Source organism: Podarcis liolepis, assembly GCF_965112155.1.
Source record: "Podarcis liolepis genome assembly, chromosome: 3".
Taxonomy (NCBI): domain Eukaryota; kingdom Metazoa; phylum Chordata; class Lepidosauria; order Squamata; family Lacertidae; genus Podarcis; species Podarcis liolepis.
In genome coordinates, this window is record NC_139557.1 from 75562645 (window position 1) to 75588687 (window position 26043).

The 26043-nt window shown below is 45.8% G+C and overlaps 1 protein-coding gene and 1 long non-coding RNA gene across 2 annotated transcripts; one reads left to right on the forward strand and one right to left on the reverse strand.

Moving 5' to 3' along the window:
• Positions 1-6060: 6060 nt before the first annotated feature.
• On the reverse strand, positions 6061-21317 carry DLL1 (delta like canonical Notch ligand 1). The gene is made up of 11 exons (XM_083493870.1): positions 20319-21317; positions 19291-19623; positions 17992-18052; positions 17418-17675; positions 13274-13334; positions 12288-12418; positions 11943-12112; positions 11604-11820; positions 7973-8765; positions 7734-7848; positions 6061-6788 (listed from the first exon to the last, which is right to left on the reverse strand). The coding sequence occupies exons 1-11, from the start codon at positions 20376-20378 to the stop codon at positions 6783-6785; spliced, it is 2205 nt and encodes a 734-aa protein (XP_083349996.1). The 5' UTR covers positions 20379-21317; the 3' UTR covers positions 6061-6782.
• A 12-nt stretch (positions 21318-21329) lies between these two features.
• LOC310702401 lies at positions 21330-24831 on the forward strand. Its single transcript, XR_014523492.1, has 2 exons — positions 21330-21463; positions 21620-24831. It is a non-coding gene; the product is annotated as an uncharacterized lncRNA (long non-coding RNA).
• The last annotated feature ends 1212 nt before the right edge of the window (positions 24832-26043 follow it).

Below are 26043 nucleotides of genomic sequence, written 5' to 3' on the forward strand. Positions count from 1 at the left end.
ATGAAAGATCGTTTCTCAGGCTACAGTTCCCATGCGGAGCCTGCCAGGAAATGGGGCTTTGTGCGACGTGCTGTTTCATGTGGACGGCTTCATTCTCCGGATCAGCCTCCACCGTCTGGTTTGCCCTCCAGATGTTGTTGGACTCCAAATCCCATCAGCCCCAGCCAGTGTGGCCAACGGTCAGGGAGGATGGGACTCATACCCAGCAACATCTGAAGGGCATCTGGTTGAGGGAAGGCTGCTCAAAAGTTGACACCAGTTGACAGCAATGCACAGACAACTCATACTGTGGATAGGATGTTACTCTGTGCGATTAACCAGAGTACACAAAATTATTCCCTGCAGGAAACAGCCATCAAGCATAGCCTCCAAGTGCTGCAGCAGTAACCAGTGTTGGTTAGAACATGGTGCTGATAATGCTAAGGTTGCAGGTTTGATCCCAATAACAGACAGCTACATATTCCTAGATGATCGTCAGGGTCCCTTCCAACTCTGCAATTCTATGATTCTGAACTATAGCTCTTTTAAGGTCTTTCAACAAGCCTTTTAAATGGAGAGATTTATTTTGGCCTGCATCTGCAGTGGAACTGTTTTTATCTGTTTTTGTATATGGAATTGTTTTTAAACATTTGCATTGCTCTTATACATGGAAATGTTTTTGACTTTTTACTATATGGAAGTGCATAGCAGAGAATTATGCTAGATGACCCTTCCAACTCTTTGGGTTCTGTGATTCTATGGTTCATGTCATGTCATGTACTGCTATTCATAAAAAAAATAAAACGGACAATTCACAACAACTGTACATAAAGCCATACAATGAAAACCATTTTTTTTAAAAGTTAAAATCAGAAATCAGTGAACTATTATGGAAAGATGCAGTGCCCTGGCTGCAAGACAGGCATAGCAGCCAGAATTAAGGCTTGGCTACCAGGAACGAAGTGCTGTAGTTCTGTTGTTGTGGGAGAAGAGTCTGTTGCCATTCACATTCATTCTATTAGCATGTAGGAGGTCAAGCATCAGCATGATTTGCTGGGTTCTTGTGATCTCTTGAAGAATCCTCCCTCCACTCCTGGGCAATTTGCACTTTAAAAAAATGTGTTATTTTCAAAATTACAGAATATTTCCGCATATTAAAGGCTAGTAGATATATTGTGGCATAAATGGACTCTTGTCCATGAAAGCTAAGGCAACAATAAATCTATTCAAATTCAAGGTGCTGCAAGACTTCGTTGTTTCTTTATGCAGATAAACTTTCACCGGTGCGTTTTTAATTAAAGTAATGGATGAAGTATCAGCAAGATTGGCAGCTGATTGTGTATTTGATTCAGTAGTTTGCACAGACTGGTCATTATTCCACCTGTATTTTAAAGTCAGAAGGAAGCCAAGCTCACCCTGCAGCTGAGGGTTGCTATTTTTTTTTAGATTACACCTGTCTTCATGATATCCACTGAATTATATCTGTGCTCACCCAAGGAGTGCTTGCCTGGCTAGGGAAGCCATGTGATGATGGGAGTGGAGCCCCACTTCCCCTTAATCAGCTGGAACACTCCGTGCATGAATGGCGCTAGAACTGCTTCCTGAGGGGCTCCTTCAAGAAACAGAGTGATGCTTCAGCCCATGTCAGGACTGGCCCACACAGAGGGACTGCATTGCAGAGCCACCCTCCTGACACCAGTGTCACTGGGAAGGTCAGCAGCAAGGTCAGGGCTGCACATGGATATTGATGGAGACAATCTGTATTTCATATTGACTGCTAAGTGTGTAACTTCACACTTGGGTCCTAAGAGACGTCAGATTGTTCAGGTGTTTGGACTAATGTCGAGAAATGAAGCAAAAGTCTACCATTATCACATTGAACTGCAGCTCTTGATATTTTAATGGTGGGTGGGAATGGGGATCACTTTTAAAGATGATATGCTGAAAAAGAGAACTGTCTTATCATTAAATCCCCAATAGTGTTATTTTAGTAGTTTGGCACTCTTGATGTTTTCCTTTCAATATTTGTTTAATTGTAACTATTAGTAAATGTAGCTATCAGTAAATGTAAAACAACTAATCATTAATTGGTCAACTCTACTGTGTTAGATATGGCTACAGTAAAAATATATTTTAGTAAAAAATAGAATCCGTCAGTTGTTTCCCCCTGCCCCAAGCTTGTGGAAACAGTTCCATTCATCTTAACTCTATGAAAACATGTTGTTACAAAATTATGCTGCAAGACAAATGCAAGTGGACAACACTCCTTTGACAGCAACAGTTCAACAAAGCAAAGTATTGTATTTCTCAAGAGGAAATGTCAAAAGAACTTTATCATCAGGCAGATTGATAACCTAGATAAATATGCCCGGCTCTGGATGCTCAGAACTGCCATTCTAGAAGATAACACTTCCTGGAATCAATTCAAAAGCAACCCTGGGCAGCGTTACACAAATCCTAACTTGTTGATATCTAAGGTTACATTGCTTTTTTCTTTCATCCAAGCACAAAAGCAGAGGAAGCGAGATCTAAACCAACATCAACAGATTAAATAGTCACACTCCCAACACAGAGTGAAGCATGTGTGAACCTATTTCAGTCATTGGACTCAATCAAGTGCACTTCACTCCTTGCTCGACTGTGGTCACTTGCTTCTTATTGCTGTTGACATGCAAGATGTTCAACACTGAGAACAACACTAGAAGTTTATCCTGAGCTACAGCTACTTTGTGTATTTTGGTTGCATATTAATTAATCTAATCTGGATATCTTTTGTGTTGGCAAGAATGCGTCAGTACCCTCGTTACTGAGGATCTGACATTTTTGTCATTGAAAACTAAGGTTGTAAGATTGCACACTTCCATGGAAGTAAATTCCATTGAACTCGGTTGTTCATATTTCTGAATGTACAGGATTGCACTGTCAACTGTTGCACAACAGCAGCACATAATTTCCTGTGTTCATGCACCATGGTATTGAGGTAAGTTAGGTGGTTATTTTATCATTATTATTCAGAGAAAGAGAAAGAGATGAAAGATAGTTATTGTGTGTCCTCAAACAGAATTAAACCTTTGTCTCTTTTGGTGAAAGAATAGTTTGATGCTAACTTTATTCTCTTCCTATCGGTTGTTCTGCTCACATATACAAGCCAGTTCCTGGGTTCCATCATTTTGTCACATTCTAATGGGGCAAAGAGAGAGCTTGCCCAGAGCTTATCACACTCATCAGTCATGTTTATTTCATGAAAACCAAAGGTCATCACAAAAATGCCACATGCCAAAGGTAGACAAGAACTGGGTAATAATTAAAAGTAGACTACACTGGGGCTGAATTCACTTCTCATGTGCTTTTTCTGACACCCAAGACCTTTCAGGGGAAACACCCTCACACAATCAAACCTGTTAACATTTTTGTGCGAGGTTTGCCCATCTCCAGTGTGACTGGTCAAACTGTGACACAGGCAAGAGACCGTGCCTGTCTGAAGGTTACATAGGGTGGGTGGGTGAAACATAAAACTGGGAACCTTCCCCAATACAGCAGAAATACTTTAAAAATGTTTCTCCAAAGGAGATTAAATATTCAGAGGTGAGCGCCCAGGGGTTCAGTCCAATACTTTACATGCTTGCTCAGAGTTCCATTGTTTTCAATGCCTTAGAGTGCAGTTTGGCAGTAACACAGTTACTCTTTAAGACTAATGGGGTTTAAAAGAAGTCTGATTGTATGGAAGCTTTTCACTGTAATCCAGCGTTTCTTGAACTTGGCTGCAAGGTATGCCACTAAGCAGAGGAAGTAGGCAACCAGGTGCAATGCTAACAAAAAATCTGGACCACTTGAAAGGGCTTTCATTTTTGCCTGGATGAAGGCCTTTATGTACAGCCCTCTGCCACAAAGTCAGCCAACTTCTTTCCAAGTGCACATGGACCTGTTTCCATGCATGCAACACAAGCGGCAAATTTGGATTGCTTAAAACATGTCTTTCCCCTTGCAGAAAAAGGTCTATCAACAGAGCCCAGATATGTGCAATTTCAGATCCAAGAAAGCCATGTGGATTCGGGAAGCTTTAGAAAAGGTGCACAGCTCAAAAAGAGGAGATCATTTAAGCTGGATGCCCAAGGACTCACCCAGAATCAATGCTGAACTTCAGCACGCTGTACTGATATATAAACCATTGCTTTGTGATAACTCTGAGCTTGTGCAAAATGTAGTTTTGCCCCTGTCATCACACATCAGGGATGAGGTGTCAGAGATACCAAACAAGCTTGCTTCAGCATCTGCTTCCCCCATTAGAAACCAAGTGATTGAGAGGGACAAACCTTTTTCAACAGGAGTCCGTCCACCCATGAACAGGTCCTGTAAATTACAATGGCCCTAGCATGAGACTGGCACTCAGCGAACTGCATCTTTATCATTGCTCCCAGAGTTTAGTAAGTTTTTTTCATTGCTACTGATGGAATGACAAAGCTCCATGTTCAAACAGTGAACTTTCACTTACCGCAGCTAACCGTGGGAGAGTCCCAGCTGAGCATGCAGTTTTGCTCCATGGGACCTCATGATCTACAAGATTTAATATAAATGCATGACATTGCTTTAAATGGACTTGGTTCATATTATCCATGTAGCCCAGCTGGGTGGCAGTGCCTATCCAGAGTCTCAGCCAGGACTATTTTCCAGAGCTATTACCCAAGATCTTTTAAGACCTGGTATTTGCCATAGCTGGGTTTCATGCATCCCCCTCCACCAATTTGCTTTCATGTCAATAAGAGTCATGCATGGGGAATTCAACCTTTGTGAATTCTGATAGAAACTGCCCCGAACACTATCTCCCAGACTAAATGTGTGGATCAGAAAACATTGTTATTCTTTGGAGTGAACACTTCTCCAAATTCTGTAATAAGATCCTCAGCATATTTTATAATAAAATACATTTAAAAACATAGGAAGCTGCATTAGACCATTGGGTCGATCTTGATCAACATTATCTAAACTGACTGGCAGTGGATCTCTAGGGCAGAGCTTTCCAAACTTTTCATGTTGATGACACACTTTTTAGATATGCATCATTTCGTGACACAGTAATTCAGTTTTGTGGGAATGTTGTGGATAGTAGGAGAGGCTATATTGACTAAATATTATCCTTCCTCACTCATGCTAGTGAGCTAGTAGCAGAGCACGTTCCTTTGCACATTGCTGGAAGCAAGTTAACAGTTCGTTAGAATCCTTTAAATTAAGCAGTCCAGTCTGGCTTGTCGAGTCTGGATTGTTCCTGGTAAAATTCCCCTTTATTTCCCTCTTAAAATAATAGTAACATGGCAGTCTTCTTTAAAAGTAAGCGTAAAGATGAGTTACATTCAGTTCACAGTAGTTTCCTGAAGGCAGGCTTTAGTTTATAGTTGCAGTTACATTTATAGAGATACAAAGTGTGGCTTCCTCCTCTGTAGGGATGAGACATATGCTGCTGGCTGAGAGCCAGCAGAGAGCAAAAGGCAAAATGGAGAGAAAGGCATCAAGAAAGTATCAAGAGGAAGATGGCTGTGTGACTGGCCCTTTTATAGGGTCTACGCCAGGGTCACGCCCCTCTACCTGGTCACACACAGGAGAAGGATGCTCCAGACCAGGTGTGACAGGAAGTCCCCTGTGAGTCCACTCTGGGCAAACAGGAAATGTTGTATTTGACTGCTTCAGTGATGTTACATCCCACAAGTTTTACTAGCAAACCAGAGGTTAAACTAACCCTTTCCAGCCCTGGGAGGAGTGCTGCAAGCATTCGTACAACTACACACTGCAGCCGACACACCAATGTGTCCCGACACACAGTTTGGAAAGTTCTGCTCTAGGGTCTCTCCTAGCCCTACCTGGAGATGCCAGGGATTTAACCTGCCACATTCTGCATGCAAGAAAGGTGCTCTGTCACTGAGCTATCACCTGAGAGCTGCATACATTGAGTCCAAAGCCATGCAACTCTGATATGGAGCAAGAAATGGACTCATCTATCCGTCCGTCTACCTTCAGATGACGATGATGAATGATAGAATATGGTCCAACAGTGTTATGTTTTTAAAAAAACAAACTCACAAATGTTACTTTGGATATCATTAATAATATTTATTTTGGAAAAATAGTTTAAAAATGAATTTCTTCATTAACCAAAAAAAAAAAAAAAACCAGTAAAAAAACCTCAAATAACATTTTGCACAATATTCCATAAATACATTATATACAAAAAATATAGTCACATAGACCCGAAGTGCCTTTGTACATATTTACCAAAAAAATTAAATTATAAAAAAGAAACGTCACAAAATACTCAAGCTTTACAAATATCCTGAAAATAATTTTTTTACAGTTTTAAAAAAAATAACACACTTTCCCCCCACCTAGTAAAAACACATTTTAGTATAAAAAGGACAATAAAGGCAGTGTTTGTATCTCTAATTCAAGAAACGACTGGCTCATAAGAATCCAAAATATACACTTCAGGCAGTGCATGCTTCTTATGTAGGAATTAAGTCCATTCATTTAAATATATATAGGAAAAAAAGCAACTGACCATAGTGCAATGATAAATAGTCATAAAAGGCAGTGCAACAGGTATCTTTGAACACAGACCCTGGCCTAGTGTCCACCATGTATTATTTGCAGTCACTTTTGCTAACTTCAGTAGAGAACCAGCTCAGCCTGAATTTAGTTTCTCAGCAGCAGTCAGTGAAGGAATCTCTCTCCCTTTCTTGTTCAGCAGCATTCATTGGGGCATATCACCTTTGAAAATTGTTCCAAAACAACAATCTTGCCATATCGTCTTTCCTTTACACCTGCGTAAAGTTGGAGGGAGGGAGAGAAAGCGAGAGTGAATTGATGAAGGTACAAAAGATGAAGGTACAAGACCCTCCCAGTACGATGCCAGATATAGAAAACAGGCGCTTGTCTGTCTGGTCACCTGCAGGAAGCAAGCATCTCTTCCAGACAATTAATTTTATGGAAGTTGGTTCTTCCCTTCATGCCCCCAATAAGTACAGGTGGTTTAGCAGTATTTGTGTAGACTAAGCACTTAAGTGGAATTATTTGCAAGGCTGATGAATCTATCAGGCAAGAAGGAAGACTGGGAACAACAATATGCATACAATCTTATACATTCTCATATGCAGATGCCTTGTAGGGTCTCCCCTTGAACCACAGCCTACCGGATGCCTTTCTCTTTAAGGACACATTTCTGATTTCATACTACTAAAGTACCTAACCTAGTAACTGATGCAATCCACTGGAATCGGTAGGTGGTTTTTCAATAGCAATGGATACACATACAACCTATGGGGCAGTTTCCTTGGAACACAGAAAGCTGCCATTAGTCCATCCATGTCTACACAATAACAGGCTTACCGGCCCTACCTGGAGATCTTGGGAACTGAACCTGGGACCTTCTACATGCAAACCATGTTCTGTACCACTGAGCATAGCTTTATAGGGATCTACTCTGGAATTGCCCTACTTACTTTCCACCGGACTATTCCTATGTACCAAACCAATTAACTCCTCTTCAAGTCCCCAGTTGCAAAGAACAGCTTGAAGAACTGGGTTGCATTGGGAAGAGCAAAAGTTGCAGGATTCAATTAAGAACAGCAACGCAAAGCCAGATCCAATTTCAGCTAGTCTAAGCTAGCACAGCATTGGTAAGTGACGGAATTTGCTGGCTGACTCTAGTTAGCTGGGAAGTTGGATGGGTAAGTTTGCCTTTCGAGTGCATTAGAGAATATACCAACCTCCGTTGCTATTATGCATTCATCTTTCTCTTCTGATATGACATACACCGACTGGTACTTTGTGTCTTTCGAAGTGGAGTATACCGATTCTGGCCGTTTCCTTTCAGACAGTTCACTACAAGCCAAAAAGAAAACAGGAAACAAGGATGAGACGGCTGCTTTGGCGACCAGCTAAATTAGCTGCCTGCACTTCACAAGGGACATGCTGAAACCACCCCCTGCCACCCTCCTTAACCTACCTCTTTAGTTGTACTGCGCCTTTCTCCTCTGCCTCGGAGTCGTATGTGTCGCACTTAGCTTCACATTTGCTGTGTTCCTCTTTAACAGAGTCCTCGTTCTTGAGTTCATGCACCAAATTGTAATCCACTGACGGGTACCGGGCTTTGTAGCCGTTTTTGTCCGCGTTATCGCTGTGGAAGTCCACTTTCTTGTTGGTGTTCTTAATCTGGGTGGCGCCAATGACGCTGATGGAAATGTCCTTCTCTCGCTGACAGTTGGCCAGGTTGTTCATGGTCTCCGTCTCGCTTCTGCACGGGTCGGGCTGCTGTTGCCTCTTCTGCATTTTGAGCCGGAAGCAGACAACCACAGTGGCGCAGCCCAGCAGCAACATCAGGACCAGGATAATCCCGGCGCATACTGCAATCCAAGGGAACTGCGAACTCTGCCCCTCGGTGTACTTCTCGGTGATGTCAACCGTCACTGCCCCCGGAGGCTGTTCGGGGAGCAAAAACTGGCAGTTCAGGCCCCCGTAACCACGAGCGCACTCGCACACATAGCGGTTGTTCCTCTCGTGGCAAGTAGCCCCGTTGTGGCAAGGGCTGTGTTCGCACTTGCTGACGGGAGTGCTGCAGTTCTTCCCGCTGTAACCCGGAGGGCAGGTGCAAGAATAATCATTAACCCCATCTTGACAGGTCCCGCCATTCAAGCAAGGAAAGGAAGCACAATCGTCCACATTATTGTCGCAGTGTCTTCCGGTGAAGCCAGCCAGACATTGGCATATGTAGGAATTCCCCAGATCAACACACTGGGCTCCTGCAAAACATCAGAGAGGACAAATGAGATCAGTATATAGCCCAGGAGTGACCATTTATAGCATTTGCAAAACTGCCTTTTCGCCAAAGAACACGTGGGATTTTTCTATTTTATTCTAGCAACAATCATGGCCAAGTGGGGTCCTGACTCCAGATCTCACAGGGCCAAAGACAAGCCTCTTATCCATTAGACAACAGATCTTTTCAGTTCCCAGTCGACAGCATCCTTTAAACAGCCCTGTCAACGGCTCGTCCACACTTTTGCCCGATCTGCATTTGGATCGTATTGTGTACCGATTAATTTCCCTGGGCCCAAGAGCCTTTCACATTGTTCCGAGGATGTACTTTGTGAAAATCTGATCTTCTCCACTGAAATGAAACTCGGTTTAAGCAAAATGTCTTTGGTTTTTCCATGCACACTGCAAGATCCAATTCGATGGGTAAGATTGGATTTTCGAGAGGCACAGCCATGGCACAATGAGAAAAGCTTCCAGTCCCGTTGGAATTAAGTGGTACACAATATGATCAAAATGCAGGAGAAAGTATGGATAATCCCTGAAGTTATGTAGTATTCACAGCCTCACAGCGTACTGCTTCATTGTGTAGGAAAGCAAGGAAAACATAGCCCAAAGAGATGAGCCTTTGTAACGGTAGAAAACGCAGGGGAAGCCCAGTACAATCAAATGTCTTATTACAGGGCTTACTTTCAGCTACAGGATTGCAGCTTCACTCTGACACACGTAGTTGGCAGGCTGCCTTCAAGGCATGATGAAACATATTGCCCACTGAGATCCATCAGAACTGAGGCTTTAAAAGGAACTTGTAAAAATAACTTGTAAAAAAAAAATAAATCCACAGGCCTTTAAGGTGTGCTCTGTTATCAGCCAGTTTTATGGTTCTTACTAGAAACAGTTTTGAATCATTTACAATGGGGTGGGGAAACCTCAGGCCTAGGGGTCATATGCAGCTCTCTGGGCCTCACTTTACAGCCCTGGGGACTCTACCCAGGCCATGTCCTCTAGGCTGCAGCCTCCCTGGTCCTGCTCCGCATCTTTCTCTTATGGTTTTACCTGGCTGGAATGTGTCCTGGAAGTGTGATAACACCTTTTGCTTGCCTGGGTGGAGGATGGAGAGTGGTATGCGTCTGGCCACACCTGCTTAAGCCACTTCCATTACTGGTAGGAGGGCCCTGGAAGTTGCCCCCAAGGGAATGTGGTCCCAAGGCTGGAAAAGCTCCCACCAGCCACCAATTTTATCATGACTACTTCTTGATGAGGTGTGTCTAGGATTCTAGTGGACATTTTGTATTTGGTTGGTTATGTGATTTTATTGCTTAGGAGCTGCTCTGGGGGTCTACAGAAAGGGAAGATAAGGATTTGTAAAACAAATAAATGAAGTGGTTTTGCGGTCGCCATACTTCACTGCTCCAGCGTTTCGAAGGGGTATGTTCTATATAGAAAACAAATGTCCAGATCTGGTGACCCAATTCTTAAACACACAGAGGAGGACATATAGTCAGGGTATCAAGCTGGTCCAGGTCATTTCTTAAAAACTGAACCGCAACAGAATCTGAAGCATACGCATAACCTTACTTACTAAACTCAAGCCAAAAGTGCAATTAAAAAGAACCATCAGAGAGAATAGGAAGCAGCCCGTCTGATGCCAATTCCCTCAGCTGAAAAGCAGAAGATCAAACTGGTTCTGCTCTCTACACTCATTGCTTAAGACCATATGACAAGAACAATTTGGGAAGGGCAACAGGCATGGACAGGGGGATTTCTTCTAAGTCTTTGGGTCTGTTTAGACATTTAGCAGAGAGAACCAAGCGGCCATTTCCTAGACTGCACTACCTCAAGCTACTTTGGGGCAGGCGTGGGGAGCGGAAGAGAAGAGTTCTCATGGGTGTGAATACTTCCTCATATTTAAAAGTTAAAAGCCTGCCTGTACACCTCAGGGAGAGGGGGGGGGGTCAGGAGATGGTTCTCTTTCCTGATATGCTAGGTTTTCCTTGTTTAAGAAGTATTTGGGAGAACAAACTTCCAAACTTGCAACCTTCCAGCCACAGGCTGAGCAGCGATTTATTCAGCTGAAAATGGAAAGCTGACACTGTTGAGAAACAGAGCATTTATACTAGGCAAGACAGATGCGCAGAACAATCCTTTGCGTGTCTACTCAGAAGTAAGAGTTACTGAGTTCATTGGGAATTACTCCCAAGTAAACATGCGTAAGACTGCAACTTTTTGAAGTTACACCAAAAGAGTCTTGCTGAGTCAGGCTAGTGGACAACCATACGCCGGGGTGGGGGTGGGGAGCAAAGCACCATTTTGCTGCAGGTCCTATTTATTCTCTGTCTTCCATTTTCAGGGTTCCAGTTATAAACCACCTTGAGCACCTCAGGATAGCCATTGCAAAAATTCTATCCAAAACAAAATGCCCCCTTCAAAAGATGTCTAGCCAATATTCACCCACTGTGAATTTTTAGAAAGATGCTGCGAAGTTTGTGGGTTTTTCCCCCTGACTTGGCACAATTCAACCCAAGGCCACGGCACATTTCAGAGTAAGCCCCACTTCAACAATTTGGGCCTTCCTTCTGAATAAGCATGCATAAGCTGCATACACCTCTCGTGACACCACTTGACTTGGATTGGATCTTACTCTTCCCTCTGCTAAAACAGGAATTCACATTATGGGGCCTTAAGTGAACCTCAATGGGAAGTTCATTCACTTCCCCTGAAAGTTACACAAACTTAAATGGGAAGTTCATTCAACTTTTCATTGACGGTCATGGCAAAATGCTCATTAGTCTTGAAGGGATCGGTCAAAGACTGGTTTAGCTTACCATTAGCACAGGGACTGGAGCTGCAATAGTCAATTTTCTTTTCGCAGTTAAATCCAGAGTAACCCACTGGGCAACGGCAGCTGTATCCACCTTCCGGGTTGTCTGTGCACCGCCCTCCATTGAAGCACGGACCATCAGCACAAGTCATTGCTCCCAACTCACAGTTTTTACCATAGAAGCCAGGTGGACAGGTACAAGAATAGCTGTTCTCAAGATCCTGTTGCAAAGAAGAGTGTGGTGTTTAGAAGCCTATATTGCATACTGAGATTACCGTAAGCATCTCTTAAAACTACTTTTTAATTTAAAAATAAATAAATAAATAACATTTTAGAAACTTACAGTACAGCTCCCTCCATTCTTGCAAGGATTGGCATCACATTCATTGATTTCAATCTCACAGTTGGCTCCGGTGTAGCCAGGACGGCAAGAACAGGTGTAGCTCCCTTGGCCAGTGTTGGTACAGGTAGCACCATTCTTGCAAGGCTTGTGGTGTGTACAGTAATTGAGATCTACAGAAGATTAAAAACAAGAGACATGTCTGTAAGGACACACGGTTTCGCAAGGACATTACACAGCTTCCAGAAGCAACTCCGCTGTAAGTTATTACCAGGTAAGCATGCATAGGATTGTAGTCTTAGTTCAAGGAGGATCAAGTCATGTTACTATGAAAGGTGAAGAACTTACCCTGGTTACAAAAGAGACCGCCCCAGCCTTCCTGACAGTTGCACTGCCATGGCTGTTGACAGGTACCATGAAGGCAACCTGGGTACCGGATGCACTCGTCACAGTAACGCCCCTGCCAACCAACTCGGCATCTATTTTAAAAAATCAAAAATACCAGACTATCAGTACAGGAAATCCTACCACAAACTGCAAACCCATTGAAGCTAAAAACAAAAACAGAAAACCCCAGGGGGGGAAACTTCCTTAACAATCAAGGAAGCCATATTCCTAAACTATTAATAGATGCTTCTTTCGCAGACTGAATACAGAATTTTCCATTCCATTCAAACTCTTTGATTTGAATGGAACTCATTTCGGAGCGTAAAGTGCTTAAGATGGTGGCCTTGGTTTATTATTGATCACACTTCCGCCCTTCCTCCAAGACGTTCGGCGCAGTATACATGGGATGATCCCATTTGATCCCACCAACCCTGTATCTTGAGAGATCTCCTAAGGCCAACTAGTTTCGTAATTTAGAAGAAATTTAGACCCAGGTCTTTTCCTAAATACGACACTCAATCTTCTATTCTACAGCACGCCAGCTCTCCACTAGATTTGGTTCCTGGAACTGCAACACTCCACTGCCTCATTATTGCAGCTATCATTTAAGCGATTGTAATTTTTGCCAGGGCTTCATAAGGTCATCGAATTTGAACTCATTATGGCTGAAATCCTATGCACTCCTGCTAGGAAGTAAGCCTCATCCCAAAACTTCATTTCCTAGTGAAAGCTGAACAAGACAGAGATGTAAGCCAAGACTTCGGGGGGGGGGAATGTTTCAATTTCTGGATTAATACTTTGACTTCATATTACTGGGACATCTCACCCAACCATCGGTCAAAACCTCTAAGGCATTTCATGTCATCTATTTGGGATTCTCAGATCCAGTCTGCAAGCAGGAGGGCTGGAGTGGGAGGGGCAGAGGACGAAGAGCTCCGAAAACTTACTTGCATTCCCCAGGCTTGTCGCAAAATCCATGCTGCTCATCACATCCAGGCAAGCAAATTGCTGAAAAACACAAAGGAGCAGAAATGTACAGATAAGCCTTTGGGGGGGGGGGAAGGGTAGAGTGAGTCAAACTCCTTTCACTAGGGCTGAGTTGGTAACAGCAGCTGAATTAAACTCTGGCGTATTGATCTTGCTTAATAACTGGGTCCTTTACTTATCGCCAGGGATGAACATTCCCCTTAATACAGTTGCCCATGGACAAAAGAGACCTCACAATTGCTCCTGTCCGCCTTTTCTTCCCGGCAAGGGTCAGAAGTCCTCTCCCTCCATCCCCCACCCCGCCAGTCTATGCACACAGCTCCTCCTCTTGCTGTCCTCAGAGTGTGTGTGTGTGTATGTGTGAGAGAGAGAGAGAGAGAGAGAGAGAGAGAGAGAGAGCAGATAAGGGTGGACAGCTGGTGTGCAGGGTGCCAGCCAGGACAGCTGCTCTATTGTCTATTCTCTCCCAGCAGCTGCCCCACTGCAACAATACCCCCAACCTCCTGCGGCCAATCAGGGCCAAGATGTGCTTCCCAAACAGCCTATCCCTGCCCAGATCTAATCTATGGCACGCGCAGTGATTTTTCTTCTTATTCAAATAAATAAGTCCAAAGTTCTTTCACACACCCAGAAAGGGAGGCAGGAGTGAAGAGGCCTAGGGAGCGCGCGCGCACACACACACACACACACACACACACACACACACAGCAATGGCAAAGAAGTATGCAGGCCAGCAGGAGGGAAGACTTCTGCTCATTACTTTGCCTGGTTATGGAACTCATTAAGCAGGCACTGCAAGTTTTAATTCAACAAAGCAAGCCAGAGACAATGACGAGCCCCAGAGAAGGAGAAACAGAAGACGAGGAAAAGCTGGGCCGATAATCAGATTGTCTCAAAAAAAGTGAACTGAATGGGCAGCGGGAGTGGGGGTGGGGAGGGCAAGCAGGCCTATGAGGAAAGCCTGCAGTTTGTTTATTTATTTCCTCGGCTTCTAGGGTGACATCACCCCCATTGGTCAAAAAAAAAGGTGGCATGTATTCTAACTCGCTCCTCAAACTCAGCTTATTAAAAAGAAAAAGAAGGACGGAGACACAGTCAGTCTACACCAGTAATACAAAGGGGCTTCAGAAGGCAACATCAACTAAGGAGTCAAAGGCAAAATTTTCCTAAAGCCGTCTCATTCTGCGCTCCTCCATGTCTAATGCGAAAGGAGGAGGCAAGAAGACTAAGTGTTATGATGGGAAACACAAGCCCTCTGTTCGCTGCATTGGCTCAGACTTCTGCCCACCCTCTCTGAACAGATACTGAGCCTGGGCAGTGTCAATCCATTCAACAGTGTTTTCTTAAAAAAAAAAAAAAAAAGCACACACATACAAACAGCGACAATTACATTGGACACATCTTATCACAATGGCAAGGATCCAACATACTACTTTAGACACACCCAAGGGCTTGGGGCATGCCCAGTGGCCTTTGTAAGCTTTTGTTTTCTTTTGAATAGCACACAGCCATACCATATCACAATCTGCTTTTGGAAGTTCCCTCAGGTGGCATGGTGGAGTGCCAAACCCATTGGAACATGTGGAGCTTATGGGGTGCAACTTTCAGGTCCTGGTTTGTTGATGTTTTGGTACAGCTCCAGGCCATTTTTTGGAGTTATTGGCAACCCTGGCTCACTAGGTTTGGACAAGGACATTCAAATTTCTCTTGCCAGGCTATAAAATGTAGCCGCATGCCTCCAAACTCCCATGGGGATCCATGGAAGGGCAAGGGGAAAACAGTCCTCCTACCACCAATGAACTATAATCCCCAAATTCCTACCTTTTTTAAATTAAAAAAAAAGGTTATAACATGTGTAGATCCCAAGAAAGGAGACAATATGTGCAGACACTTCTCATTTTTGATGAGCACCTAGCCTGCCCACTGCCTCTTAGTGCTCCACCCCAGGAAAATGTCCCCCCCCCAAAAAAAAAGTTCCTATGGACACCCATGTTTCCTCCACTATCATTGCTGCTATCAATGACATTACCAGAACTGAAACTAAGAACTCAAAAACTAAATAAGACCTTTAAAAATACAACCATGTGGGATGCAATTCAGATGTCACTGAAGTCAAGGAAAGAATGCTCACTGACTTTAGTGTGGGGGTTGCATTTTCCACACCTTCAAGTGAACCAAATTCAACACTTCCCTTGAATTTCTCTCTCTGTGTGTGTGGTGTGTGTTTGTTCTTTACTCCTCCCACAATTATGCTGGCCTGATCTTTGGGAGAGGGGGATAGTCTTTAACAACTTTAAAGTGCCAAGTGCAGAAATGCAGCTGTCAATCAGCAGAATGACTTTTAGGAATGTTTCAATGTGTGTCCTTGATTTTCATCTTTGTTTTGTGTACATCTATCTATCTATCTATCTATCTGCCCTTCCTCCCAGAGGAGCCTGGGTGGCAGAGGGTGATATATCAGAGTGCAGGGTGGTAGGGGCTAACCTTGGACCCTCCAGGTGTTTGAGGACCTCTGGTTTGAAGTTGGGGTGGGGGGAGGCAGAGGTTCCCCACCCCTTTTAGAGAATGTTGGCATTCTGAGTTGGAAATGTCAATGCAAATTTAGCATACTGACTCTAGCACTTAATGCCACCATGAGCCTTATCTCTTATGCAATAATAGGGAAAGTCCTCCCTCTGCTAATAAAACAAGAAGTTGTGGCTGAAAAAAGGGGGGAAAACTGATTGGGCTGCTAAATAGTGATTAAACTATTTGACTACATTCGGTTCATAGGTTTGCTATGCAATGTGCATGCTAAATAACTAAGAGGGGATTAGCTATATTAGACTTGACACTATTGATTAACAATCATGTCATGTCACACAGGGCAAGAACTTGGTGAAGCTGTATGCATTTTAATGTGCATTACAAGAAATTCTATGCATATTTACTCTGAAGTAAGTATCTCTGTGTTCAATGGTCCTTTACTCTCTGGCAAATGTGTTTGGGACTGCAGCCTAATCTATTGTATGTATAGAATGTGTTTACTGTTTACGTTAGTGGATGTTCTTAATTTTTTTGGAATTTGGCAAATGTTTAAAGAATGAAAAAGAACTAAAAGTCAAGAATGTGTTGCAGGCACTGCCATAAATTCTGTAAATTAATAGTAAGTCTGATACCCTATAGTAGGAAAAAGCAGCATGTCACATTTATTGGTGTTCAGAAAAGCACTTGCTGCAAAATTGCCAATTCGGCTACATGCACAATTTGGCTACATCACAGCCAATAGATAAGACAGGCTGCAGGAATTTTGTAGAAATGTGTATGTTTTAATGTGTACTATAATGCTATTAGCCCAACTGGTAACATAATACTATGTTAGTCAGACCCATTGGTTGCCACTGTTCACCTACCATTAAAGGTGGAGTTAGGAATTCTGTATCTGCTAGGCGTGGGGTGGGAATAAAATGCTCTAAATATTTGTCCAAACCTTCTATATAGCTCCCATAATTATTTTGCTGATTTGCCCTGAAGGTGATGTTTATTTTAGGTCAGGTTCCTGAATTCTGCACCTTTGGATTTTCGTTGGCAATTTCTATGGATCCAATCCAGCCAGTGTCAAGCACTTTCAAATTCCACTGATTTCAGTGGGACAGCCAGGAACCTGTTTTACTCTCCCAATAAAAGTCATGCAAATCCAAAGTGTTGGCTGCATCATGTCCATAACTTTGCTGACAGGAAGTCTCCTAATGCCTTGGCACCTTCTACTTTCTCTAGGAGCTCATCGATTTATTGCCACCAAAAAGAAGTGTCCAATATTATTTGCTGTTTGGTGTACAAAGCATTTTTTTGTAATTCTAATATATTTTATCCTTATTCCTTAAGAACTACAGATTCAGGATTTAAATTTTAAATTTCCTTCGATACGATACAATACGATATCTTTATTGTCATTGTCCCTTTCATTATATTATTGTTGGTATGTGGCTTTTTTAAATTCTCCCTAGCTAGCACACTCATTTCTGAATGGGACATGTTTGCACCAATGCATGAGCGAGGAAGAGAGAATTGGTGGCACCAAAGAACTTTAGAAAGACAAATGAGGATTTCCTTGAGGACACTCACGGTCAGTGCAGTACTGCCCCTTCCAGCCAGGATTGCAGACCTTCTCCCCACGCTCTCCACAAGTGAAGTGGCCAAAGGCATCATCCCTGGGGCGGCAGAAGACAGAACAGCCCTCTCCATAGTAGTGCTCATCACACACAAAACGGTAGGAATACTTGAGGTCAGTGCGGCCACTGCTGTGCAGGTCCTGGGACCATTCTTCGCCAACAGTCAAATGTCTCTGCGTAGCCAGGCGGCTAATGAGGCGTTCTGGATTCTCTGCAAAACAGAAGGCAGGGGGTGGGGGAGCAGAGCGAGAGAGAGAGAGAACAGGAATGCAGTTAAATAAATTGAAAGCTTAAGATTACACTGGAAATTTAGAGTAGTTCAGGGAGGGGTGAGAATTTTTAAGCAGGTATGGAAAAGCTATAGGTTGCCACTGATCCAGGTAGAATTGTCCCACTGACTCCAATGGGACTTCCTTAGAAGTAAGTGGCTGCTATTGGGACTGGAAAAGTTCACTAACTGGAAAAGCAGGCATATCATGGACCCATAAAGCAACAGTCCTGGGTGGAACTTGGAAAAAGCCATTTACCTGTGTTGAGATCATCAGGGGAGTCTGTGTGCAGAGCTTCAATGATGAGAGAGAAAGTGCCCTGGAAAATAAGATTTTTAAAGAACACAGATAAAACAATGAGAGCAAACATCTACAGTCAGCAGAAATAATATGGTCACAGGAGGGGCAGGAATATGTGTGCCCAGCCAGCGTGACTCTCTGATCCCCTGACTCCAGCCTGTTTTCACTTTCCTCAAGGAAATGGCAGAGCTTTTTGAAAAGTTGCTTCCTGGCCTGTTTTTTCAGCCTGCTCCGCACAGGATGTGGTGTTAAAAAGGAGCAGAGAGGGGAAAGTGGGGGAGGGAGCGGGAGAAGGGGCATCACTGTCAGCCTTCGCACTTTTTCTCTGCACACTGCCTGAGAGGTAATGGGCTGGAGGAGAAGATAGCGGGGTAGATGAAGCCTTTGGGAATTCCAGGCAGAAATGACAATGACATAGCCATTTCCATAATGGAAAGACAGGGGGAATGGAGTCGCAATAAAGTATGTGCAGCCACCCCTATTATCACCCTCCCTCCAGCTGACTGGCTGAGGCCGCTAATGAGACACAAACTGGCCCTGCCAACAGTATTGCGAGGTCAGAACTGCTCTCTCTGGAGCACTAATCTGGCTTCACTCCTCGGAAAGCAGGGAGTTGCAGATACATTATGACACTAATGTGCCGATTCTGGACCAAAAGGATGCAGCCTTGAAGTCAGGAGGTCGCTTTGCATTAAAAAGCATCTAGCAACCTTGGCAGCGGCAATCAGCCATTAGCTTGGCAGCAGCATAAGCAAGGTCTCAAGGAGCAAGGGCATATCGTGGGGAGTTGGGGAGAAGCCTGGATTTGTGAAGCAGACACTCTTTTGAGCTGCGCTGTTGCATCAAAGGCTACAAATAAACACACACACACAAAGCTCTCTTCCCGATTCCATCCCTGCTTCTGAATCCACAGTCCCACCCCAGTTTCCTAACCCCATCGGAGTCTTGACAAGCACTGGAAAGGTTAAAACGCCTAGTTAAAAATCAAGTTCCCCCCAGTCTTCTGCAGCAGCCTTATCTGACCATGAGCATGCGCTCACTAATCTGGAATCCTAAAAGTGCACTTACACATAGGGAACGGCAATCCTAATCTGCATTTGTTCAAACAACACTAGGGGGGCGTAGTTAAAAGTGTTTTGTAAACAAGGAGACCAAAGAGGGAAGTGATGGCTCCTTTCCTTAGCTTGCGCTGCTCCCCCCCCCCCCCCCCGCAGCCTCCCTGTTCTTTACCCGTAACGGAGGCCCGGGTGAACTTACCGGCCAGGTGAAGCCGAAGGGGAAGCGGATGGGGTTGCTGAAGGAGGGGTCGCTGCTGGCGGCGTTGTCGGGCACGCTGAAGGAGTTGGCCCCCAGCACCGGGGTGATGGAGCTGCCGTAGGTGCAAGGCGGCTCCGGGGACACGCTGGCTTGGTAGTGCTTGAGGCAGACGCGGAAGAAGGTCTTGCAGTCGCACTGCTGCAGCCCAGGCGCCGCGCCGCCCCTGGGCACGGCGCCGCCGAAACCCTCCCGGCAGCAGTTGCGGTTGCCCAGAAGCCCCTTCTTGTTGACGAACTCCTGCAGCTTCAACTCGAACACGCCGGAGCTCCAGACCTGCAGGAGGAAGCGGGAGCGGGAGCCACCATTAGCAACTTAGGGGGGGGGACGTGGGGGGAGCTCTTGGCCCTCGGAAATGGAGCCGCAAATTGGCGATTGGGAGGCGAGCGCCCAGAGGGGGGCGGAGCAAATTTATCAATGGAAGTTCTGCGCTGATTCCAGGCAAGGCGGCGCGGGGGGGGGGGGGACAGCGGCTGCGTTCGCGCAACGCGCCCCCCGCAGAGCACAATGACCAGGCCCCCCGCCGCGTCGAACGCAGCCGCCGAATTGTCAATGGCGAAGCTCCCCATTGATGGCACCTCGCAGCGCTCCGACAGGGGGCACCTGCGCAGCGGAGTTCGCGTGCCCCAAGTACCGGAGTTCCGCTAATACTGGGGCGCCAGCAAAGCCACCGAGGTGAACTCTCGTTCTCTCTGTGCCGCGCGCGTGTATGTGTGAACGCGAGCGCGTGCGTGCAGACGGCTCTCCACTAAATCGAGGGAGGGGGGGCGACAGGAACCCATGGGGTGGGGGAGAGAAGGGCAACGCTTCGTTACAGATCGCCACCACCCTCCGCCCTCGGTAGCCCTTCAAGTTCCCCGGAGAAGTGCAACGCGCCAACTTTTCCTATCTACGATGCCTTGCGGGTTTCAAGAGGTTTGTCAACACGACCGCACGCGCGCAGACATGCATTATATACAGCCGATGCTTACCTGGCAGGGAAACTGAAGCACGCAAAAGACCACTAGAGTCAGCGTGGACTGGCCTCCCATTCTGAGAGGGAGTGAGTTGCCCGAGGGGAGATATTGGGGCTTCTTTCCTTGCCGTCCCTTGGGGAAAAGGCAACCGCAAAACAATAGGGGCGTCTTGACAAGAAGATGGGTCCCGACAAACCTCTCGCTCCCTAGCCCGGCCGGAGGGGAATTAGAAGGGAGATGTGCGAGTTTCAAGTCTCTAGCTCTTTTCCCGTCGATGCGGATTTCGATACGCCCTTTGGATGACTGACAGCTCTTTGGGAGGCGATTGTTTTTAAAGATGAATTAGGCTCGAGGCGCAACTTTTACCCTCCTCTCGGCTTTTCCTCTTCCCGGCGACAGTTCTGGGCGGCTTCGTTGCGCTTCGCTCCTCTTCTCCCACCAAAGGAAGAGAAGAGCCACTTAATTCCCAGAGGCGGAGAAAAGGCTCCCCAAAGCAGATTAAAATAATCAACGATCTGGAAATCCCTCCGGGGACGAGAAGGAGATAATTCCCGGTGGCTTCAGGCGAAGAGGGCAAGAGGGGTTTTGCTTTGGGCTGGTGGTCTGGGGTTTTTTTTCCTCTCTTTTTTTAAAGGGGCGGCGGCGGCGGTTTGGGCGGGCGTGTGTTTAAGCTTTGCAGTGGGTTGTCAAGCAGCCGCCTTCAAATCCCCCGGGTTGCTGGTCGCCACTTTCTGGCAGAGACCTGCGATCAGTCTGTTTCGTTTTCTTGAAGGAATCCAAGCCCCCGGGAAAAAAGGAAGGCAAAAGAGGCTTGTCTTGTTTCAGCAGCTACTCGAGAGCAGCTGACTGGCGGCGCCCGCGTGAGAGTGTGCACGCTTCCCGGGTCTCCCCTCTGTGGTTCTAGGTGTGGGTGATCTTTGCTTTCGCCTTGGGTCTGGCAGGCTGTCGGCTTTCCCCCCCTCTCTTGTCCCCCCCTTTTTTTGCTCGCTCGCTTGCTCTGTAGCGCTACGGATCTGCCTGCGGTCGGGCGCCTGCCTGCCTTATATCTCGCCGGCCGCCTGCATAGCTAATGAGATGCAAATGAGCAGCCCCCCAATCTGGCGAGAGCGGCCACAAAGGAACCACTTTTCCAAGCCCTCCTCTCAATGGATCGCCAAATGGTCAGTGAGCTGTAAAATGGGCAACCCTCCGCCTCTTCCCCTCCCCTGCGGCTCTCACAAAAAAAGTGAGGGGGGGTTCATTTACATTCCTGCAAATTTGGAAGCTGCAAGAATCAACCTTCTCTCTCCCCCCCCCCTTTTCCCTTCTGCTTTCAGGGGACGGTCACACCCAGACACACACGACCGACCTCTCTTCCACTCACGTCTGAACGTTATAAGCGCAGGAGAAACTCCCGCAGGAAAACAAGCCGAGACTCAGAACGTCTTGAAAGGTGTAAATGTAACACGCACGTTTTTGTTTTGTTTTTTAAAGTACATTCTTGGCAACGACATCTATCCGCCGCTAAGGATATCCTTCAACCGAGGGAAGGAACCAGATCAGCGTTACGCCCGGCTGAAACCGAATACCTTGAACCTGGCACGTGGGGCCACTGTGATATTTTTGAGGGTTTATAAATGCCCCCATCTGGAGGAGGGAGGAGAGCGAGCGAGACAATCGCGCCGAGCAAAGTTGTAGTTGTGGGGTGTGTTCTTTTAAAGTTCCCTTCAACGTGGCTACCTATGTGAGAGGTGTTCTTGGGGGAGCAAACCGGGGGGGCGGGGGCGGCGGGAAATGAATTTCGAGGACGCGGCAGGACCTCCTGGATGGGTTTAAGTTCCCCAAAGTATCGAGAGCACTTCGGAATCTGCGCGCTCCCTTTGCTGATCATTATGCGGCACACACCCCCGAGACTCTCATGCTCAAACAATCCGGGAAAGACCCATGTGTTAAGTTCCAGGCGGGGGAGATGCGGGGGGGGGGGGAGCTTGGCTGGGTAAACAGTCCTGCTTTTTAAAGACCCAAAAAGAAACACCCCCCTCCTCCCTTCCCCTGGATTCTTGGTGAACTGCATGGAACGGCTCCACTTCCCCTAGGATGATGATGAAGATGAAGATGATCGCCATTCCTTTTTCACTCTGTCTCTCTGCCTTTTTCCTCCTTGAAGCTTAGTTTTTCAATTTTTTTGAAGGGAAAAAAGTGAGTTTGGTGTGTGTCGTTCGCGTGGCTGTCATTAAGGCAGTTTGTTATTATGTGAGGCCTGCATCAGTTGGCCCTTTGTGCTCTCAGCTGTATGGTAATGTAGGCAGCACCTGCTCCTTGCACAATACAAACGAGAGAAAGAGCTCCCCTCGGCGCACGCTACTGCCTCTACAACAATGTGCACACATTTTTAAAGAAATCCCTTCCAGCCTTCCTTCCCCTCCCTACCTAAAAAAAAAAAAAAAACTTTATGCCAACCGTCACCTTATTATTATTTTTTACACATCCATCAGACACTGGAGCTTTTGTGTTGGTTAACACACACACACACACACACACACACACGGGATGCTGCTGCTGCCGCTGACAGAGCAAGTCTTATTAGTCTCCCTTGCTTCCTGATGGTAGAAGCCTAGGATTTGAACACACAAAGTTTGAAGGTGACTAATTTCGACTTGATGAGGAAAGGGAGGGGGGCTGAGGAGACAGAGAAGGCGACTCCCCCACCCCACCCCACTCTCCCCGCCTTCCTTGGTTTGGGCCTTGTTACAAAACACCTCTGTAAACAAGCAAACAGCAAAGGCTAGCCTGGTGTGCTTCATTGGGATGCAAGGTGTAACTGTCTGTGTAAATGTCATTTGAATTGCAACAGAGCTTTTCAGGGGGCAGCTTAAGCTGGTGGGCAAGGGAGAGTATTGGGCCACAATGAGTGCCCTGTAGGTATGGCTTGCTCATTCTTCTTTATGGCCACGTTGGAAGCGTGTTTTTGCAGGAGGAAATGTGACTTTCATTGAAGCAGATGTCTTGATCAGAAATTATTTTACCATGGAGGGAAGTGGGCACGAAAGGGGGGGGGGGACACACACGATCTAAAACACTTCTTCAAGTTGCTGGTGAAGGTCAGTTAAAAGAAAATCACTATTTGAATGTGCATGGAAGGAGATGAGTCTGTCATTCCAAGCCGTTGTTATTGCCATTAAACCTGGAGACTTCCAACTGATTATAGTAGGCCAGTATTGATTCTGCAACAGACATTGGCCCCTAAACACACAGTTCCTCCCTGCAAAGTAGCAACAGATTTGGTCCTTTCTTGCATTGATTCACACATTAGAGAGGCAGCCTGGCTCAGTGGCAGAGCGCATCCTTTGCAAGCAGAAGGTCCTGGCTTTGGTCTCAGGTATCTGGGCTGCCATGGGCCTGCTTGAGGATCATTCTCAGCCCTGCCAGAAGATGGTACCAGGCCAGACTTGGTATAAGGCAATTTTGCAGAGTCCTCTTGCTCTAAGCTGACTTTGCCTTTATTTAAACCCTCAACATGCTTAGTCAGAATTCCTGCTGGAGAACTTTTCTACACGGACTGGCAGCAAGTTTCAGAAAGGGGACCTCCCAGATCCTACCTGGAGATACTAGCGAGTGAGCCTGGGACCTTCTGTATGCAGAGCAGAAGCTGAGCTACAGCCAATGTTGTCTTGCTAGATCAGACAACAGCCATCCCGTGCAGCATTCCAAGAGATGCCTTCTGGAAATTCACAAGAAGTCATTGAGGGAGATAACTCAGAGAGAGATTTCACCTTTCATACCCTTCCAAGAGATTCTTCCTTCCTTCGTCCTAGGCAGGTTTTTCCTAAGGTTCAATTCAGCTGATCTCCTTGGAATTTTAAGCCATTGATTATTGTTCTAGTTGTGAGTGGATAATTGTCCCCCTTGCTAAGATACTTTAAGTGTATTTTCTCCATCTTTCTCTTGGGATTCTGGTTGTCTCATATGCTTCAGGAAAAGAAGAGCAATCCAAAGCTGACATTGGACGCTGACGCAAAGGCAGGCGAGAAGGGGATTATGTGTTTTGTTGGAGATTTAAGTTGACTGAGAGATTGGTGGGCAGACACATTTCTATCCCACTCTTTTCCCAAGGGACTTAAGGGTGACATGGGTGGGATTCCTCCCCCCTTCTCAACAACCTTGAGAGGTAGGTTAAAGGTAAAGGGACCGTCCGACTCTGGGGTTGCGGCGCTCATCTCGCTTTGTTAGACTGAGCTCATAACAGACTCAAGGCTATTCGGCCATCTTTATATTTCAGCAGGAATTTGAACCTGGTGGTGTTGAGGTATCCCGCAAGACAAGACAAGCTAGCCAACGGAGAACTAACATGAAAGGGAATACTAGTGTGAAGCATAAGCACAGCTGCTGGAGCACGAAACCTGAATGCAGTAAATAATTGAACGAGTCACACAAGGTGTGTGCGAGTTTTCACAGACACAGGCAGCAAATCCTCAGCTACGGAGACACACAAGGCTTTTTTCTTTTCTTTTTGCAGTGTATGTATTCTTAAGTACACTAGTGGAAACAATCTCACTGAGTGCAGTGGATTTTGTTTCACCATGACCTGTTTAGAACTGGCACACCTGGGCAGTTTAAGGGGAGGAGGGAGATGATGATGACGTATCATTTTGAAACAATCGGTTGAAAAACCTGCATGCTCCCATTTAAATCCAGAGTGACATTTAGATGCATCTTTCTCCAGATGTATATTCATCACACACATTATGGTTTTATACTGTTTATTCTGGATCTGGTTGGTTTGCACATGCGAGAGCTCCTCTCTCCTTCGGCCCAGTTCCACAAACTGGAAGAAAATTGCAGTAATGATGCTGTAGCTTTTTGCTACCAGGAAGCTTATAGATTTCCAGAAGTCATTGCAGCAGTTATCTCTTGGGACAGCAACCAAGAGGAATGGACAGGTGGGGACAAGAGGACAGTAAGATGCTGTTCCATAATGCCCTGCCTTCCCCCATTCCTGTGTACTGCACTTTCTTTGGGAACCACAAATGAGATGAAGTACAATGTGTATGTGTATATATCACCACCAGCTTGAGCTGTGTAACCAATGCATTCTCTTGCCAACTATCAGTCAGGCTGGAGTGCAATCTTTCTTTTTTTTAAAGACTTCTCAAGCCTCATTCCCATTCATGTCTTGCGCAAGAGAAGCTCCCCATAGTTTTTTTTCTAAGGCATTTGCCAACATTGCGAGGGAGGGAGGAGGGAGAGAAGGAGCGGGTGATGGAATTCTCCCTTTGCTGGATTTGCAGATTTAGGATCCACTGTAGATTCAGCTTGGAAAGGCGACTGGGGAGGGAGGATTTGGCTCATTTACATTCCTGTTTTGGAAGGAGTGGGAATCAAAAGTTAAACACGCGCAGGGGCTGAAACCTTTCCCTTTCCCCTGGATTCCACCACCCTTCCCCAAAGAACCCCCAAAGTCTCTCCGAATCTTTTTAACCACCCTCCCTTCGCTCTCAAGGATTTGTTAAACTGACGCGGCGCAGATTTCTCGATTAGGCCCGCAAAGCGGAACTGAAAGGCGTCGTAAAATCCGTCAGAATCCTGCCCAAAGCGCTTATTCTCTTCCAACTTAATTTATGCCACGCGATTCTGTATCGGGGAAATCAAGCAGAAAGTTCCTTTTCTTGACTCTCCCCTCCTCCCCCTCCTCCTTCTCTCTCTCCCCCCCCCCCCCGCCCCGATTCCTTGCTTGTGTGTCCTCCCCCCCCCCCCTTCTCTT

Bases quoted from the DNA above. Each gene is read 5' to 3' on its own strand.
- DLL1 (XM_083493870.1), bottom strand. From the start codon at position 20,378: ATGGGAGGCCAGTCCACGCTGACTCTAGTGGTCTTTTGCGTGCTTCAG. The intron at 19,624-20,318 runs GTAAGCATCGGC...TTCCTCCTGCAG, and splicing joins TGCTTCAGTTTCCCTGCCAG to GTCTGGAGCTCCGGCGTGTT. The intron at 13,335-17,417 runs GTGAGTGTCCTC...TGTGTTTTTCAG, and splicing joins GGGGCAGTACTGCACTGACC to CAATTTGCTTGCCTGGATGT.